Here is a 19,221-nt window from a genome sequence, read left to right on the forward strand (position 1 = left end):
ATAATTAATTAGTGGTTTATTTATGAGTTTGGTTTTCATAATATCTTCTATACGTTAGAGTAGATTCCTTTATGCATTAGGGTTATGATTAAGTTGTATGAAACCTTTATAAGGGTCTCTATCAATTAATAAAAGGATAAGCCCCAAGAATACCTTAATCTCTAAGAGAGAATTAGGGTTAAGAGGGAGCTAAGCTTTTACATCTTTCTTAATTCCCAAGCAAATAGTTGGTTCATAACAGATCTTTAATTTCCACGTACGCGTTTTGGTGGCTGAATCCATGAGGTAAGCAACGACAGAAATTACATGGGTAAGAAATTGGTCTAGACGATAAAACCAAGATAAGTATGTCCCTATCTACAGAGATTACGTGGGCAAGAAGCAGCAGAAGTTTCAAGTCACTGATGCAACTTGGCATTTCATTTGACAGGGCAATACGGTCACTACATTTGTGCTGATACTTTGCAGGATTCAACAATACTTGTGGAAAAAGTTTCTACGTTTCTTGAGTCTCTGTGTATCAAGTGTCTCCATGGAGCTTATTGAAAAGTTGTATTCAACTTGATTAATTAAGAGACGAATCCCAACGAGTGTATAGTTAATACATAGGCCCATAAGGAGCTTCGCTAAATCCGCAATCCAAACTATTTCAAGAGATAAGGATGAGGCTTGAGAATCCTCACAAAAAAACCCCATTAGTATTTCTGACACAAAAAGGGCAAAAGATAAACGGAGGAAAAGAGTTCACAGCAAGACACAAAATAAACAAACAGAAACAGTCAAAGTTCACTTAGGATTTAGATGTTGAAAGTAGAACCTTTCTTCTAATTTTCCACACTTTACTCATCTTCACTTGTTTCCTGCAAACAGATAAAAACAGAGAATCAATAATCTATAATTCTATATAATTAAATTTGCTATTATATATGAAACTCCTGAAATCTCAAAGACTCGTTAAATAAACTTTACTTAATTGGTTTGGGAGTCACAGTTTCCTCCTCCTCCACAACACTCAGCAATGCAAACGATCTTGAAACATCGCTTACGATATCTTTTTTCGTGCAAGAACTGGAATCGACCGGCCATTTCATTGGTATAACTAAATCTCTGCATCAAAATATGAAAACAGTAATACATAAATTCCTCATATTTCAGTGACAGTCTAATTAAACGCCACAAAAGTTTTAACTAACTCACCCTTGAGAGCATACGTATCTGCACCGTTTAATCTTGGTTTTCGTATATCTCCTGTAATGTTTCTCTAGATGTTCTGTGGCACGAGAAACATCAGAAGATTGCAGAACCTGCCAGATCTTCAAAACTTGGACATGGTGATTGTTTTTCTTGACAATGTCTATTGCCCAAATGAGGCTTAGTCCATCATCAATCTCCTGTTGCCTCCACAGATCCTCACACTCTACCTCAACCTCTTGTTGAAGCTCCTTCCCATTAGATAACTTCTCCAAAAAGCTCATAACTCTTTTGTTAATTTCAGAGTCTACGATCGCTTCAAGAGATTTCAAGAACTCATAGCTAAGCCAAACCTGTTGGAACATAAAAATAAAAGACCAGAGGATGAATAATATTAAGCAGAGTACATAATGTTTTACTTCATACCTTCCATATCGAATTCTCGAATGAAATAAGCTTCTTGTTTTGAAGCTTATCAAGATCATCAAGTGCTGTAGTTGATCTTTTAATACACTGAGCTAATGACTCATCATCTTCTGCATCATGAAAGCAATCTCTTGCTTTCGCATCATCTACTAACTGCCTCCACACTGATTTATTTCCCGTTAAAGTCGCTTCGTTTCCAAGAATCCATAAGCAATATCTACAAACAAGAAGAACTGACTCAAGAACAAACCAAAACGGTTTCACATGAACATCTAAGGGACTGAGAAAGTGTTAAGATATACCTAGCCCGTGTCAGTGCTACATTAGTTCTTTGTTGGTTAGATAAAAAACCAATTGCTCCTTTACCATTAGACCTAACAGTTGAGATTATTATAATATCTTCTTCACCACCTTGAAACCCATCTACGGACCTAACACTCACTGTGAATGACCCTCCAGTATTATACTTTTCACCTATCCTTTCTTGGATTGCAAACACTTGAGCCTTGTAAGGTGAAATCACACCTACGCTGATCGATCTTCCCGTCTTTCTTGATACTAAAATATGACATTACAAAACATAGAATCAACATCAAACTCTAACTTTTAAGACTGATCAAGAATAAAAAAAATATGTTTACCTGAGTAAAGCTTTGAGACTATCTCAGCCACAACAGAGACTTCCACTATGTTTTTCGAACTGTAACCTTCTCCAAACTGTTCTCTTCCATAAGCTACGTTGATGAAAGAGTAAGGTCCATACATTTTCTCAGGAAGAAACTTTTTCTCATAACTTCTCACTCTCACAGAAGGAGCATCCAAAATCTTCATATCGTAAAACTCTCGGTTAGGGAAAATACTAATCGAAGGATGCATCCGGTATTGCATGTTCAGCAACTGTTTATTTTGCCCCAACAACACCAATCTTTCAAATAAACTCCTACCAAGATCAGCTTCTGAAGCAATCTGTTACATAACTTGTTTAGTAACCAAAAGAGAAGGTGAATGTGTATAGTACTTTACTAATTAGTAACAAAACAGACCTTGCTTTGGATCATTGCAGGCAACTGCTTCTCATCACCGATCAAAATTGCATGTTTAAGTCTAGGAAGCTGCAAAGGAATCGCCGATTCACATTCTTTTAACTGAGCCGCTTCGTCGATCACAAGAAGTTGTATTGGACTACTCAAGTGTAACTTAGCAGAACTTGATGCTGTGCAGAAAAGCAGATATGCGTTTGCTAAGCAGAGTCCTTTAAGTCCGATCTTTGATATGAAATCCGGAAGTTTGATACTTCCACAAATCGATGTCAACATCTCAAGACAATCTTTCTTTCTTGAATCATTCTCCAATGTGTCATCTTCTTTACCATTTCCCATGATATCCGAAATCTTGATACCACGGAGGAGCTCGTTAGTCCCATACATTTTCTCAGCCACTCGAAAGGAGAGCACGGTAGTTGGTAAATGCAGACACAAAGTTGGAAACTGATGCTGCAGCTCACCTCTTAGTATGTTAAACCTCTTCTGTACAAATTCCTCAAAAGACAGAGGTGTTTCATTTACGCAATATTTGTTTTTTTGCTTAGCACATTCCTCTTTGACCAAGTAGTGCTTATACACTTCTTTCGGATCACTGAGCAAACATATCAAGAGGTTTACATTAGCTCTCCATCCAGTCACAGCCTGAAAACAATTAAAAAGCTCTTCCGCTCGGTAGTCAAGGAAGACATCAGACAAATCTTTCCGATCATTGATTTTCATCCTTTCTTTATTACCGAACAACACGATATCTCCAAGACCATACCCATAAAAGCTTAATGACTCAGAGACTAAATTCACAAGCCTTGAACAAACTTCCAAAACAGCTATGTTAGTTGGAGCGCAAGTCAATGTCCTACATCTTATTTTCAGAAGGTTCAAAAGCAGAACACTTGTTGTTTTCGTCTTCCCCGTGCCCGGCGGTCCCCATATAAGTTTGATATTGTTGGAATGGCAGCAACCGTTAGCTTCTAGACAGCGCAAAATCGCTTCTTCCTGAGATGAATTCAGTTTGAATGAACGAAGCATTCGCACAGACTGATGTGACACTGCACTCTCGCTGTTTTCTTTACAGATAACACAAGTCTCTCCATCAACCTACACAAGAAGAAGATTTCAAAACATAATTTTGATTCTGTTTCAAAACTTATACTTATTAAATTACCTCATTGTTGCTTTGAAGCACTCTTGAAATCAGCTTCAAGTTTCCTCCTGGATTTGGATGCAACGCCGTCCAAATACGAATATTCGTCATCATGTTGATCAAGTAAACCCCAAAGAGGTTTAGGTGTTTCCTCACAACTTGTCCTTTCTTTGTCCTTTGCGTGTAATCATCCTCGAAATAAACGATTGGTTTTGAAGCCATAATAGTTATCAAATGAGGAAAATCTTCATCTACATGCCAAACAAGAGCCAGCAAGTAAGGCTCATTGGAACATCTCAAATCATCGATTCGAATAGGCTTCTTATACGTCACTGCAATAAGATCATTGACCTCTAGCTGCTTTCGAGCTCCATTAGTCGTAATATCAGACACTACCTCCAAAGTAACTTCATAATTGAGATCCTTTGGAGGTTTAAAATCTTTGGATGGTTTGATTTCCCGGATTTTGAAAACCGGTGCACGGCGTAACGTTTCCATACTTGACAACAAAGCAGCATGTGTCTCTTCAATAAGCGGATTAACAAATGACTCCAAATACTCTACGGTTGACGGAAATGTTTTAGGAATCTTCCCGACCTAATTACCAAGAACACAAAATCCATGAAACAACCAAAGAAAAAGGAGATATATATCTCTCTTTATAAGTCTCTACAAAAAAAGTTTAAAAGACTAGAAAGAGAATACAGAACCTTTCCCTTGTAAAGATTTGAGTTTAAGACATCAAGAACAGACCACGAAAAGACAACATCGAGTAGATCTCTCCCTTTGACGATTCTCTCTTTCTTCTTATCTTCCTTTGCTACCCACAATTGCTTCATCTTTCAAAACTAACTTCCTACAACCCCCAAGACCTCTCAATTTTTGTCTTTGATCAAAGGAGTTGCTTTTAGAACGAGAGCGAACACATGAATGTCCAAAAGAAGATTAAGAGATACTTGTGAAGAAGGAAAACCAAAGGTTAGAGTGTTGAAGACCAAAAGACTGGTTCTTTTCTTTTTCCTCCTAGGAAAGGACCAATACTTTTACTTTAAATTTTTTTTCAAAAACAATACAACTTTTATTGGTTTACGTCATCTTAATTAATTGTTTTCGTTTTTTGAATAATCTCAATAAATGTTAATATCCTTTTTCTTCTTGGTAACGATTTTAATGTTCATATCTTATGTAGATATTTTTTTGAGATTTTTCTTTCTAGTTTCATATAACACAATCTCTATCTTCATATCAAATTGTATCAACTAGGCTTAAAATACGTTATGACGATAAATCAATAAATTTCAGAATTTCTTACGAAATTTTCAGTTTAAAATTTTTATAAGAAGTGTTACGGAAATTTTTTTTTGACTTTTTATTAAAAAAAAAATTCTGAAAACAGATACAAATGCTTACAACTTTATTCAGCTTTCGAAATTTGTCTACTGACATCGACGACGTGGTTGAGTAGCATATACTTGATAGACTCATTCAGTACATTAGCAGAAAAATCCGGGCTACGCCCGGTATGCATTTTACATAGTACTACCCTCCCTCTAAACACTCGCATGGATTTTTTTGTATAAACATCACGAATTCTTCACTTTAAACATCCAACAAAATATGTATATTTAGACTCACAACATTGTTCTAGAATTTAAAATGTTACAGAAATATCGTGAGTAAGAAAGTAAATATATATATTTTCATTATATATCGTCTATACAATGTAAATTAATTAACCTACGAAAGCATTCTAATGTGAAAGATTTGTGTCCTAGTCTAATGTGAAAGATTTCTTGTTAAGAGTTAGTCTAATTCTCGCCACATGGATATGAACTTGAAGATAATAACCGTTCGAACAGTCTTGCAATGTGTCCTAGTCTTATGGTATTGTTCGAACAATACCATAAGAAATCAAATTTCTCCACTAAACAGTCTTGCAATGCTATTTCGAATACATCTCCACCTCCTGCTACTCAAACACTATCCACCTCATGCAACTTCAGACAGCTCTGTCCTTCAATTCATTTCATTTTTGTGGTGGGAAGTTGATTTGTATCTTGAGTGAACATTGAACAACCATTACTTTTTGTTTTCAGAACATTTGTTGAGAACTGTTTGTAAGGTTTTACACTTCTTCACATTTGTAATGTTACCACTATGAGATTTCTTTTCGTAGCAACATACTATATTCTAAAACTTGTATGATTTTATTTAACTTAATAATTCTTATAATTGGGTCCATTCCACATGTATTAATATCCTCTAACTTGAAAATCATTAGTCTGATTTGTCACATTTTCCTCCACATTGTTGAAAGCTCTGAAACATAAAATCAGCACATTGGTGAGAAGAAAGAGCTAACTCGTTATAATAAGAAGCGTACTCCAATTTAAGTTGTTCCTTTTCTTTTTCTTTTTCCCTGGCTTTACAGTGGTGTATGCCTTCTCAATTAGCTATTAAAGCTCAAGTATCATTTGATTATATTTTTGTTCCTTCAAAAGAAGATGTTTACTTTGGTTCCTTCAAAAGAAGAGAATAAACGTACACAATTAGATACTGGCAATAAATAAAAATAACATGCAAAATAGTGTGAAATCCTTAAGACCTCTTTGCAACCCAATCGAAAAAGCCATGCATCATGAGATGAGACACACTCTCAAGTGAAGCATTACAAAGTAATCCATTTTTTTCTTTAAGAGATAATTACAAAACCAATTTTATATCCAAATAAAAGAGAGAGAAACATGTGGAAGAGAAGCAAGGTCAATGTGTCAAAAATGACGAATCATAAATCACACAAGCTTTCCAAAATCGTTAGTCAAAGATTGATCGAAAAGTAAATGATTCAAAGTCGCCACAGTCATAGTGATCATGATTCATGAATGATCATAACATATATAGAAACCCGAACATATATCCAGACAAACCCAGTCAATGATTAATTGTCTATGCATCTAAACGAAGCTTTAAACTGAAAATAATATCTCCAAGTATAGTACTCCGTAGAAAATACATTAGGGTGGTGGCTACACTGGAAAATTATGGTGTGAAGAAGAATTTGAGTTAAGATAATAAAAAATGATAATCATATAAAGAATGCGTAGTGGCTCGGATTTTAATTAATTGGAATGTTGATTTGTAAGACGAAGGAAAATTGTAGAAACTGTGATAAAAGAAAAAGAGATACGAAGAATTTTGATAGCAAACCCTTAAAATCAATAACACGTGGCAAAAGAACTTAACCTGTTGACATGGCATCTTAAGGATGAAGATTGAAAATGTGATGTGGATAGGCTGATGAACCTCAAATTATCCCTTTTATTAGTAGTAATTGCTCTATAATCATTCATGTTTCTACATTGCTCAATGCAGCTCATTGACCTCTTTTCCACTCCATCCTCTGTTGTAACCATCTTCGCCACCAACTATTCATCTATCTCTCTTTTGTCTCTCTAGTTATGCTACACATATTTGGATTAATATGTAGAAAATGAGAAGAGAAAATTAGAGATGATTATAATGAACATGAGACCAACTACAAAAACATAAAAATATATTATTTTTAATGCATCAAAAGTGTTAATCAAAGAAATATATCACACTAATGGTTTACTCTATTTTTTTCTTCTATAATAAAGAAAAATATAGCAATCTATTTTAGAGGTAAATTTGCTCCAATTCACCTTTATTTTTCACTTTTAAAATAAAGATTGTTATATTTTCCTCTATTTATAGAGAAAGAAAATAGAGTTTCTCTATTTATAGAGGAAAAAATAGCAATCTCTATTTTAGATGTAAGAATAGAAGTGGGTTGGAGTAAAAAAAATAAAGTTACTCTATTATAGAAGAAAAAATAAAGCAAACCATTGGAGATGATCTAAGACACCTATTGAACCATGTTCACACATAGTTATAACTTAGCCTAGGCTCCTTAGGTCTTCAAAAAACATTTAATCAATCCTATGACCCTGTCATATGTATCTTGGATATTTGGCATGCAATTTGAGAAAGTAGACTATGTTACCACACTCTTACTTAGTTAACTACAAATAGTTCACGAGTACTCCAAACTCATCATCAAGGTCTCCTTGACAAGGAAGTTGTAAGGAATGTCTTGAGTCTTATTGATAGTAAGAATTACAATATATATACAGCATACACACAAGGGTTTTGTACACTACTAATTACACTTATATCCTTCCCTTACATATCTTCTCTCCATACGCCCCCTCAAGATGGAGACAGTTTCTTGACACCAATCTTGAAACTTAGCTCAAGGAACCGTGGTGGTGGCAGCGGTTTTGTTAGAGCATCAGCAAGCTGATCATCACCGGAGATATGGGAGACGCGAAGTGTACCGGATTGAATGTTTTCACGAACAAAATGATAATCTATAGCCACATGTTTCATCTTTGTATGAAAAACCGGATTTGCACAAAGGTACATTGCGCCCATGTTGTCACAGTAAATCACCGGCGCCGTAGGTAGTTCAATCCCCAATTCAGTTAAGAGTGTACAGATCCACTTGGGTTCAGAGGTTGTGTTTGCAACCGCTCTATATTCAGCCTCTGTAGATGATCTAGAAACTCTGCACTGCTTCTTGGAGGACCAGGAAACCGGACTTCCACCAAAGTAGACGATGTACGCACTAGTGGACACATATGTTGCCTTATCCCGACCCCAGTCTGCATCCGAGAAGGCATGGACCGTGAGAGGTGCATCACAACGGAGGAAGATACCAAGAGATCGTGTTCCCGCAAGATATCGCAACACCCGTTTGGCGGCTTGCCAGTGTGCATTTGTGGGTTTATGCATGAATTGCGATAGACGGTTAACAGAGAAAGCAATGTTCGGTCTCGTGAATGCTAGATATTGTAGACTCCCCACAACCATTCGATATTGCTTAGGATCTTCGAGAGGTGTGCCAGAGATAATCGTAAGTTGCGAGGAAGACGACATAGGCGTTGGAACTGGTTTAGCATCAAGCATTTTGGTTTTGGCGAGGAGATCAGTGATGTATTTGCGCTGCATCAAGTGTAAACCAGTGGATGACCTCGTAGCCTCTATCCCCAAGAAGTAGCTAATTGGACTGAGGTCCTTAAGAGAAAAGTGACGAGCGAGAGAGATATGAAAGGCACGCACCAAAGCATCAGGTCCTGCAATGAGAATATCATCAACATAAACCAATACATAGACATAAGACCGATCATGTTTATAAATAAACAGTGAGTTATCCCCAAGCGATGTTTTGTAGCCAGAATCAAGAAGGAATTGGCGTAGTTCCTGGTACCAAGCCCTGGGAGCCTGTTTCAACCCATACAGAGCTTTCCTCAAGCGACAAACATGACATGGTCTACCACGGTCAACAAAACCTCGGGGCTGGGAGACATAAACTTCATCTTGTAAGATGCCTTGGAGAAAGGCATTATTGATATCAACCTGATGAATCGCCCAATTTCGTTTGACTGCAATTTCTAAGACAAGTCGAATGGTGGTGGATTTGATAACAGGACTGAATGTCTCTGAATAATCAACCCCGTATTGTTGATTAAAACCACGGGCAACCAACCGTGCCTTATAACGAGCGATAGAACCATCTGGATTATATTTGAGAGTGAAGATCCACTTACAAGTGATGACATTTTGATGTGGTTTTGGAGGTGTGAGATCCCAAGAGTGTTCGCGTAATTGAGAATTGATCTCCTCCACCATAGCATTCCGCCAATTTGGATCACGAAGAGCCTCGGCCCCCGTCATGGGTATATGCGGTGTTGTTGATGTCGTGAGACCATATTTGGTGTGCGGCTTTGTGATATTATTTTTAGACCGTGTCCGCATAGAATGTTGGTTTTGTTGTGGAATTAACGGCGGAGCTGGGGCAAGAGGCAATGGAGCCGGTGATGCAGGTAACGATGGGATTGTCGAGCCAGAGGACGAGGAAGACAATGTATCGCGTTGTGGACTTGAATTGTTTGATGGGCTTGGTGAAACAGGATGCCTTGATGGGCTTGATGAATTAGATTCATGAACTGGGCCTGGAGAGGCCTTATTCGCTGATAAGTCTTGAGCCCGTTTGGTTCTATTTTCGTGAGCAACATCAGAGGAGGCGGAAGACGACGACGATGTTGATGTTGATGTTGACGACGGGTGAGGATCTGAACGCGGGGGTGAGTCGGAAGGAGCTGATGATGTGGGAGTGATTGGTACCGACGACACAGAAATCACTATCGACTCCGGAGAAGAGACCACCAGAACCTGTGGTGTTGTGGTGGGAGACGTCAAAACTTTGGCAAACGGGAAACTGGTCTCCACGAATTTGACATGTCGAGATGTATACATTCGACCAGTTGTAGCATCCAAACACAAATAGGCACTTTGTGTAAGTGAGTATCCAAAGAACACACACGGTGTAGAGCGTGATTTCAGCTTGTGTTTGCGATAAGGACGTAGCCAGGGGTAGCATACACATCCAAAAACACGCAGCTTGTGATAATTCGGATCCGTTTGAAAAAGTTTGTGGTAAGGCGAGTCTCCACCAAGAATGTCGGTCGGCATATGGTTGATAAGATACACCGCAGCCGCAAACGCATAAGGCCAGAAGCCAAGAGGAACCGAAGCATGACCAAGCATAGCAGGAGCAGTCTCGATGATGTGCCTATGCTTCCTCTCGGAAATACCATTATGCTATGGCGTATGTGGCAGTGTCGTGAGATGTGTGATGCCATGAGTCACCAAAAACGAGCGGAGAGCAATGAACTCACCACCATTATCCGAGTACAATGTTCGAATTTTCGTTTGAAAACGGTTATCCACAAGAGCCTTGAAGGCTATAAAGACATCTTGGACTTGAGACTTAAGTTTTAAAGGGTAAAGCCATGTATAACGAGTAAAATGATCTACCAACACAAGATAGTATTTGAAATTTTCTGATGAAGTAATGGGAGATGTCCACACATCAGTATATATGTACTCAAGAGGTTGAGAAGATGTGATTGTGTTTGAAGCAAAAGGAAGTTTGTGACTTTTACTGATGAAACAATCAGAACAAGAGAATTGTGTTTGAGAAGGTAGAGAAATAGGTAAAGAAAACTTTGAAACAATGGCTTTTAAAACTGAAAAGGAGGGATGCCCAAGTCGAAGATGCCAGGAGGAGAGATCCGTTTTTGGTGAAGATGACGCCGAGAACACATTAATGGTGTTGCGGTGAATTGGCCACTCATACAGCTCATTCCTAGTTCGGCCTTGGAGTAATCGGATCCCCGTTTTCAGATCCGTCACCTGAAAATGTGCAGGAAAGAATGAAACACATACTTGATTAGTGTTACACAACCGATATACCGAGATGAGATTCCTGCTTATCTCTAGAACATATAAGATATCGTTTAAAGCAAGTGAGCGTGAGGGAGTAGGGAGTAAGGCGGAACCAGTTTGAGCAATCTTGAGAGCAGAACCATCAGCAATGGTTACGTCCTCACCACCGTTGTACGGTTGATGGAGGGAGAGATTGGACAGATCAGCAGTAAGATGATGCGTAGCACCACTATCCATAACCCAGTTGGCCGAGTTGTACGGAGGAACAGCAGCCATGTTAGCGTGAGGCGAGTAACCACCACCAGATGGTTGGAAACCAGAACTGGAGCGCGGTAACTGAGAGCACCGCCGAGCATTATGGTCGAAGACACCACATAGTTGACATCGGCCTTGATAACCTCGGCCGTGTCCCCCACGGGAGTTGGAGTCGGAAGCACCGCGAGAGGAGGAGCGATATTGATTGCGTGGATTGTTGGTGTGAGGAGAGGATTTGTTGAAGGCGGCATTAGCTGTTACAGGAACCACGAACGAAGAGACTTGCGAAAGAAGCTTCAACTCAAAGTTGATAAGCTTTTCATGGATCATTGGGATTGAAGGAGGAGTGTCAAGACCATCAAGCTGATCGATGATAGGTTTGTAATCTTCCGGGAGACCACCAAGAAGATACTCAATCTGCTCCTCGTGTTCGTAGGGTTTGCCAAGAGTAGCGAGGTGATCGAAATGAGCAACGAGTCCCTGAACATATTCATCAACAGTGCGTATACCTTTCTTCCATTGTTTGATCTGTTCTCGAAGCTGTTTGATATGACCCCAAGTTGGTTTCGCATATGTGGAAGAGAGAAGGGTCCAAATCTGAGACGAGGTGGACGCTTTGGAGAGGATGGGTTGAACCTTGACAGAGATCGCACCAAGGAGACTGGCGACAAGCAATTGATCCTGTCGAACCCAGAGATCATACGCCGGATTGGGAATGGTATTGCCAGCGGAGAGGACGGTTGCTGCTGGAGCAACTGTGGTGCCATCAAGGAAACCAGCGAGACCGTATCCGGCAAGCAATGCACGTATCTGACGGTTCCACATCAGATAGTTAGAAGCTGTGAGTTTTGTGACATTGGACATATTGATATTGTGAAGTTGAGATGCAGAAGCAGTGTTTATAATATCAGAAGGAGGAGCAGCCATTGAGAAGGGAGAAGAGAGTAGCGAAGAAGAAGAACTATGAGGGCGGCGTAAAAAATTTTTTTTTAGTTTTAGGATCCTACTGCTCTGATACCATGTAAGGAATGTCTTGAGTCTTATTGATAGTAAAAATTACAATATATATACAGCATACACACAAGGGTTTTGTACACTACTAATTACACTTATATCCTTCCCTTACACATCTTCTCTCTATAGAAGTACCTCTGAGTTAGAGCCGATATGATTTACTAGTACGTGATAATGCTCTTTTTTTAGCTATCTCGATGAAATTGGGCCTTCCTTTGGGCCATCAATTAATAGGGTGATCAAGCCTCTATCTGGGCCGGATTAATTAACGGGTCAGCATGTGTAGGCTCTGATACCATGTTATATTAGGGTTTAATATGAGCTTACAACTCAAAACCAATTGACATTGAGTGGAGAGACTCTAAAAACATACACAATAGTCATCTTTTAGTGAGTGTCAAAAGAATAATAAAATATAAAAATAATAAAAAGTGAGGAGAGAGAGAGATATTATGTCTCTGCCCACATTTTTACAGATACTCTTAGACCTCTCTCTCAATACCTGTCTAATTTTTGAAAAACAAACAAAATTTAATTAAATAATATTATTATATCTAAAATATTTTTGGAGAACCTATGTGTGCTCTTATCCTTTATATATTACTCAAGCCCCTTCACATCTATACGATATGAGATCTTTTTCTCCACAGACCAAGCCTAAAACATCAATTGTTCTAATGAAAAATTTATCGTGAGTTATTTTTTGGGCTCCACAGACCAAGCATAAAACATCAATTGTTCTAATGAAAAATTTATCGTGATTTTTTTTTTGGGCTCCATGACCTTCCTATATTGTTTCTGTTGATTATGAATTTTCAATAATATAAATTTAAACTAATGAGAAGTGAGTTGGTTATAGTCTGGTACAAAATCAAAAACAGAGAAGGATTCAAGAGTGGTTAAAGTGAAGGCAGAGTTTGTTGGTTATGTTGTGCTCTCCCATGTGGCCATGTGTATATTTGAGACTCTCGTTCATTGTGTATGCATCTACTCTCTCTCTCTCTTTCTCTTGTTTCCTGTAACACTCCGTTGTAGTGAATTGTTTGTAACTCGTAGTGGAAACTTAGAATCCTCTACTTTTTTTTTTTTTTGAATCAAATCTTAAATTATATTCAAAAGAAAAATAAAACGTTTTTACAACTCCTGCAACATTTTTTCGAAAGAGAACAGCTGAGAACAAACAGTTACATCATTTAGGCTGAAATTCTAGATTGAAACCACAACTGAAATGCCTCATCGTGTCGTCTATCACCCATGAAACCAATAGCAAGAAGCTGATCTCGTACTTGCCGATCAACCCACTGAATAAGAACATCTGCAGATTTCAGCGTCTCCCCATGCCTTCGCCCATTATGTTCCCTCCAAACCGTATAGATAACCACCTGGAATACATAGCGGATGAGAAATCCCTCCACCAGTGGCAAGTTCGACTGGGATAGAAAACCAAGAAGGAAGGNCTCCTCCACCATAGCATTCCGCCAATTTGGATCACGAAGAGCCTCGGCCCCCGTCATGGGTATATGCGGTGTTGTTGATGTCGTGAGACCATATTTGGTGTGCGGCTTTGTGATATTATTTTTAGACCGTGTCCGCATAGAATGTTGGTTTTGTTGTGGAATTAACGGCGGAGCTGGGGCAAGAGGCAATGGAGCCGGTGATGCAGGTAACGATGGGATTGTCGAGCCAGAGGACGAGGAAGACAATGTATCGCGTTGTGGACTTGAATTGTTTGATGGGCTTGGTGAAACAGGATGCCTTGATGGGCTTGATGAATTAGATTCATGAACTGGGCCTGGAGAGGCCTTATTCGCTGATAAGTCTTGAGCCCGTTTGGTTCTATTTTCGTGAGCAACATCAGAGGAGGCGGAAGACGACGACGATGTTGATGTTGATGTTGACGACGGGTGAGGATCTGAACGCGGGGGTGAGTCGGAAGGAGCTGATGATGTGGGAGTGATTGGTACCGACGACACAGAAATCACTATCGACTCCGGAGAAGAGACCACCAGAACCTGTGGTGTTGTGGTGGGAGACGTCAAAACTTTGGCAAACGGGAAACTGGTCTCCACGAATTTGACATGTCGAGATGTATACATTCGACCAGTTGTAGCATCCAAACACAAATAGGCACTTTGTGTAAGTGAGTATCCAAAGAACACACACGGTGTAGAGCGTGATTTCAGCTTGTGTTTGCGATAAGGACGTAGCCAGGGGTAGCATACACATCCAAAAACACGCAGCTTGTGATAATTCGGATCCGTTTGAAAAAGTTTGTGGTAAGGCGAGTCTCCACCAAGAATGTCGGTCGGCATATGGTTGATAAGATACACCGCAGCCGCAAACGCATAAGGCCAGAAGCCAAGAGGAACCGAAGCATGACCAAGCATAGCAGGAGCAGTCTCGATGATGTGCCTATGCTTCCTCTCGGAAATACCATTATGCTATGGCGTATGTGGCAGTGTCGTGAGATGTGTGATGCCATGAGTCACCAAAAACGAGCGGAGAGCAATGAACTCACCACCATTATCCGAGTACAATGTTCGAATTTTCGTTTGAAAACGGTTATCCACAAGAGCCTTGAAGGCTATAAAGACATCTTGGACTTGAGACTTAAGTTTTAAAGGGTAAAGCCATGTATAACGAGTAAAATGATCTACCAACACAAGATAGTATTTGAAATTTTCTGATGAAGTAATGGGAGATGTCCACACATCAGTATATATGTACTCAAGAGGTTGAGAAGATGTGATTGTGTTTGAAGCAAAAGGAAGTTTGTGACTTTTACTGATGAAACAATCAGAACAAGAGAATTGTGTTTGAGAAGGTAGAGAAATAGGTAAAGAAAACTTTGAAACAATGGCTTTTAAAACTGAAAAGGAGGGATGCCCAAGTCGAAGATGCCAGGAGGAGAGATCCGTTTTTGGTGAAGATGACGCCGAGAACACATTAATGGTGTTGCGGTGAATTGGCCACTCATACAGCTCATTCCTAGTTCGGCCTTGGAGTAATCGGATCCCCGTTTTCAGATCCGTCACCTGAAAATGTGCAGGAAAGAATGAAACACATACTTGATTAGTGTTACACAACCGATATACCGAGATGAGATTCCTGCTTATCTCTAGAACATATAAGATATCGTTTAAAGCAAGTGAGCGTGAGGGAGTAGGGAGTAAGGCGGAACCAGTTTGAGCAATCTTGAGAGCAGAACCATCAGCAATGGTTACGTCCTCACCACCGTTGTACGGTTGATGGAGGGAGAGATTGGACAGATCAGCAGTAAGATGATGCGTAGCACCACTATCCATAACCCAGTTGGCCGAGTTGTACGGAGGAACAGCAGCCATGTTAGCGTGAGGCGAGTAACCACCACCAGATGGTTGGAAACCAGAACTGGAGCGCGGTAACTGAGAGCACCGCCGAGCATTATGGTCGAAGACACCACATAGTTGACATCGGCCTTGATAACCTCGGCCGTGTCCCCCACGGGAGTTGGAGTCGGAAGCACCGCGAGAGGAGGAGCGATATTGATTGCGTGGATTGTTGGTGTGAGGAGAGGATTTGTTGAAGGCGGCATTAGCTGTTACAGGAACCACGAACGAAGAGACTTGCGAAAGAAGCTTCAACTCAAAGTTGATAAGCTTTTCATGGATCATTGGGATTGAAGGAGGAGTGTCAAGACCATCAAGCTGATCGATGATAGGTTTGTAATCTTCCGGGAGACCACCAAGAAGATACTCAATCTGCTCCTCGTGTTCGTAGGGTTTGCCAAGAGTAGCGAGGTGATCGAAATGAGCAACGAGTCCCTGAACATATTCATCAACAGTGCGTATACCTTTCTTCCATTGTTTGATCTGTTCTCGAAGCTGTTTGATATGACCCCAAGTTGGTTTCGCATATGTGGAAGAGAGAAGGGTCCAAATCTGAGACGAGGTGGACGCTTTGGAGAGGATGGGTTGAACCTTGACAGAGATCGCACCAAGGAGACTGGCGACAAGCAATTGATCCTGTCGAACCCAGAGATCATACGCCGGATTGGGAATGGTATTGCCAGCGGAGAGGACGGTTGCTGCTGGAGCAACTGTGGTGCCATCAAGGAAACCAGCGAGACCGTATCCGGCAAGCAATGCACGTATCTGACGGTTCCACATCAGATAGTTAGAAGCTGTGAGTTTTGTGACATTGGACATATTGATATTGTGAAGTTGAGATGCAGAAGCAGTGTTTATAATATCAGAAGGAGGAGCAGCCATTGAGAAGGGAGAAGAGAGTAGCGAAGAAGAAGAACTATGAGGGCGGCGTAAAAAATTTTTTTTTAGTTTTAGGATCCTACTGCTCTGATACCATGTAAGGAATGTCTTGAGTCTTATTGATAGTAAAAATTACAATATATATACAGCATACACACAAGGGTTTTGTACACTACTAATTACACTTATATCCTTCCCTTACACATCTTCTCTCTATAGAAGTACCTCTGAGTTAGAGCCGATATGATTTACTAGTACGTGATAATGCTCTTTTTTTAGCTATCTCGATGAAATTGGGCCTTCCTTTGGGCCATCAATTAATAGGGTGATCAAGCCTCTATCTGGGCCGGATTAATTAACGGGTCAGCATGTGTAGGCTCTGATACCATGTTATATTAGGGTTTAATATGAGCTTACAACTCAAAACCAATTGACATTGAGTGGAGAGACTCTAAAAACATACACAATAGTCATCTTTTAGTGAGTGTCAAAAGAATAATAAAATATAAAAATAATAAAAAGTGAGGAGAGAGAGAGATATTATGTCTCTGCCCACATTTTTACAGATACTCTTAGACCTCTCTCTCAATACCTGTCTAATTTTTGAAAAACAAACAAAATTTAATTAAATAATATTATTATATCTAAAATATTTTTGGAGAACCTATGTGTGCTCTTATCCTTTATATATTACTCAAGCCCCTTCACATCTATACGATATGAGATCTTTTTCTCCACAGACCAAGCCTAAAACATCAATTGTTCTAATGAAAAATTTATCGTGAGTTATTTTTTGGGCTCCACAGACCAAGCATAAAACATCAATTGTTCTAATGAAAAATTTATCGTGATTTTTTTTTTGGGCTCCATGACCTTCCTATATTGTTTCTGTTGATTATGAATTTTCAATAATATAAATTTAAACTAATGAGAAGTGAGTTGGTTATAGTCTGGTACAAAATCAAAAACAGAGAAGGATTCAAGAGTGGTTAAAGTGAAGGCAGAGTTTGTTGGTTATGTTGTGCTCTCCCATGTGGCCATGTGTATATTTGAGACTCTCGTTCATTGTGTATGCATCTACTCTCTCTCTCTCTTTCTCTTGTTTCCTGTAACACTCCGTTGTAGTGAATTGTTTGTAACTCGTAGTGGAAACTTAGAATCCTCTACTTTTTTTTTTTTTTGAATCAAATCTTAAATTATATTCAAAAGAAAAATAAAACGTTTTTACAACTCCTGCAACATTTTTTCGAAAGAGAACAGCTGAGAACAAACAGTTACATCATTTAGGCTGAAATTCTAGATTGAAACCACAACTGAAATGCCTCATCGTGTCGTCTATCACCCATGAAACCAATAGCAAGAAGCTGATCTCGTACTTGCCGATCAACCCACTGAATAAGAACATCTGCAGATTTCAGCGTCTCCCCATGCCTTCGCCCATTATGTTCCCTCCAAACCGTATAGATAACCACCTGGAATACATAGCGGATGAGAAATCCCTCCACCAGTGGCAAGTTCGACTGGGATAGAAAACCAAGAAGGAAGGTCCAATCAGTGGTGAACCTAGCTTTCAATAGCCCCTTCGCGAGAGCAGACCATATAGGAGATACAAAGTCACAGCTAAAAAAGAGGTGATCCCGAGTCTCCATGGTGGTGTTACAGAGCACACAAGTACTTGCAGCCGTCCCATTCCACGCAATCATACGAACACCCGTTGATAAACGATCTAGAGCTGCCAACCATGCACAGAACGAGAACTTAGGCGTGGCATGGCCAAACCAGACACCCCTATGCCATGTAACCATAGCTGACGTCGTTCGGATATGGTTCCAGGTATCCCGGGTTGAGAATTTTTGCCGAAACACATCAATACGGCCTCGCCAGAGCACCTTATCATGACACTGTTTACGCTGTTGCCACTGCAGAAGCAGAGCATCCTCAATTGCATTGAGATGATCCGATTGGTGTCTTTGCCGTCTCCGAGAAGACCACACTGCCGCCACAGAGCTCTGCCAACTGATCCCCATATCAATAACTCCTCTCTCGCCAGCAACATCAACAAGCACACCCATAGTGGACCAGTTATCAAACAAGAAAAACGTTTGTTCCCCATTCCCCACCTCAACTTTACAAAATGTTTTTGCGAGATCATGATACTTTAGAAGCTTAGTCCAGATCCAAGAACCCAGGCTAGTTGTAGGTTTGACCGACCAAAAAGGAAGCTTGGCGTAATAAAGTCCCACGAACCCATTTCACCCAAAGAGAATCACCATTCGAAACAACTCTCCATATCAATTTAAGACAACATACAACATTTGCCTCATGAAGCGACCTCAGTCCTAACCCACCCTCATGTTTTGGATGACAAACCGCTTCCCAAGATACCTTAGCTTTCCTCACACTCATCTCCACCCCCGACCAGAGAAAAGCAGAACACATGGAGTTAATCTCTTCTAAACACTCACGAGGCAACTGATAAGCTCCCATCCAAAAATTACAAACACTCCACAAAACCGAAGATATCAAGTTAAAACGTCCTGCAAAAAAGAGGTACCGAGCCGTCCAGGAACCTATCCGTTTCCGAATCTGCTCC

General features: G+C 39.9%; 1 protein-coding gene across 1 annotated transcript; it reads right to left on the minus strand.

Annotated features, from left to right (window-relative positions):
• Positions 344-4,796, minus strand: LOC104710394. Its single transcript, XM_010426972.1, has 9 exons — positions 4,512-4,796; positions 3,823-4,398; positions 2,661-3,755; positions 2,259-2,583; positions 1,920-2,175; positions 1,618-1,834; positions 1,198-1,544; positions 970-1,107; positions 344-860 (listed from the first exon to the last, which is right to left on the minus strand). The coding sequence occupies exons 1-9, from the start codon at positions 4,638-4,640 to the stop codon at positions 791-793; spliced, it is 3,153 nt and encodes a 1,050-aa protein (XP_010425274.1). The 5' UTR covers positions 4,641-4,796; the 3' UTR covers positions 344-790.

This window comes from Camelina sativa, chromosome 9 (genome assembly GCF_000633955.1).
Source record: "Camelina sativa cultivar DH55 chromosome 9, Cs, whole genome shotgun sequence".
Taxonomy (NCBI): domain Eukaryota; kingdom Viridiplantae; phylum Streptophyta; class Magnoliopsida; order Brassicales; family Brassicaceae; genus Camelina; species Camelina sativa.

What these genes read in the sequence shown, in the direction of transcription:
- LOC104710394 (XM_010426972.1), bottom strand. Translation starts at nt 4,640, where the DNA reads ATGAAGCAATTGTGGGTAGCAAAGGAAGATAAGAAGAAAGAGAGAATC. An exon ending in AGTCTCAAAGCTTTACTCAG is followed by an intron (nt 2,176 to 2,258) that starts GTAAACATATTT and finishes GTCATATTTTAG; the next exon opens with TATCAAGAAAGACGGGAAGA. An exon ending in TCGAGAATTCGATATGGAAG is followed by an intron (nt 1,545 to 1,617) that starts GTATGAAGTAAA and finishes ATGTTCCAACAG; the next exon opens with GTTTGGCTTAGCTATGAGTT.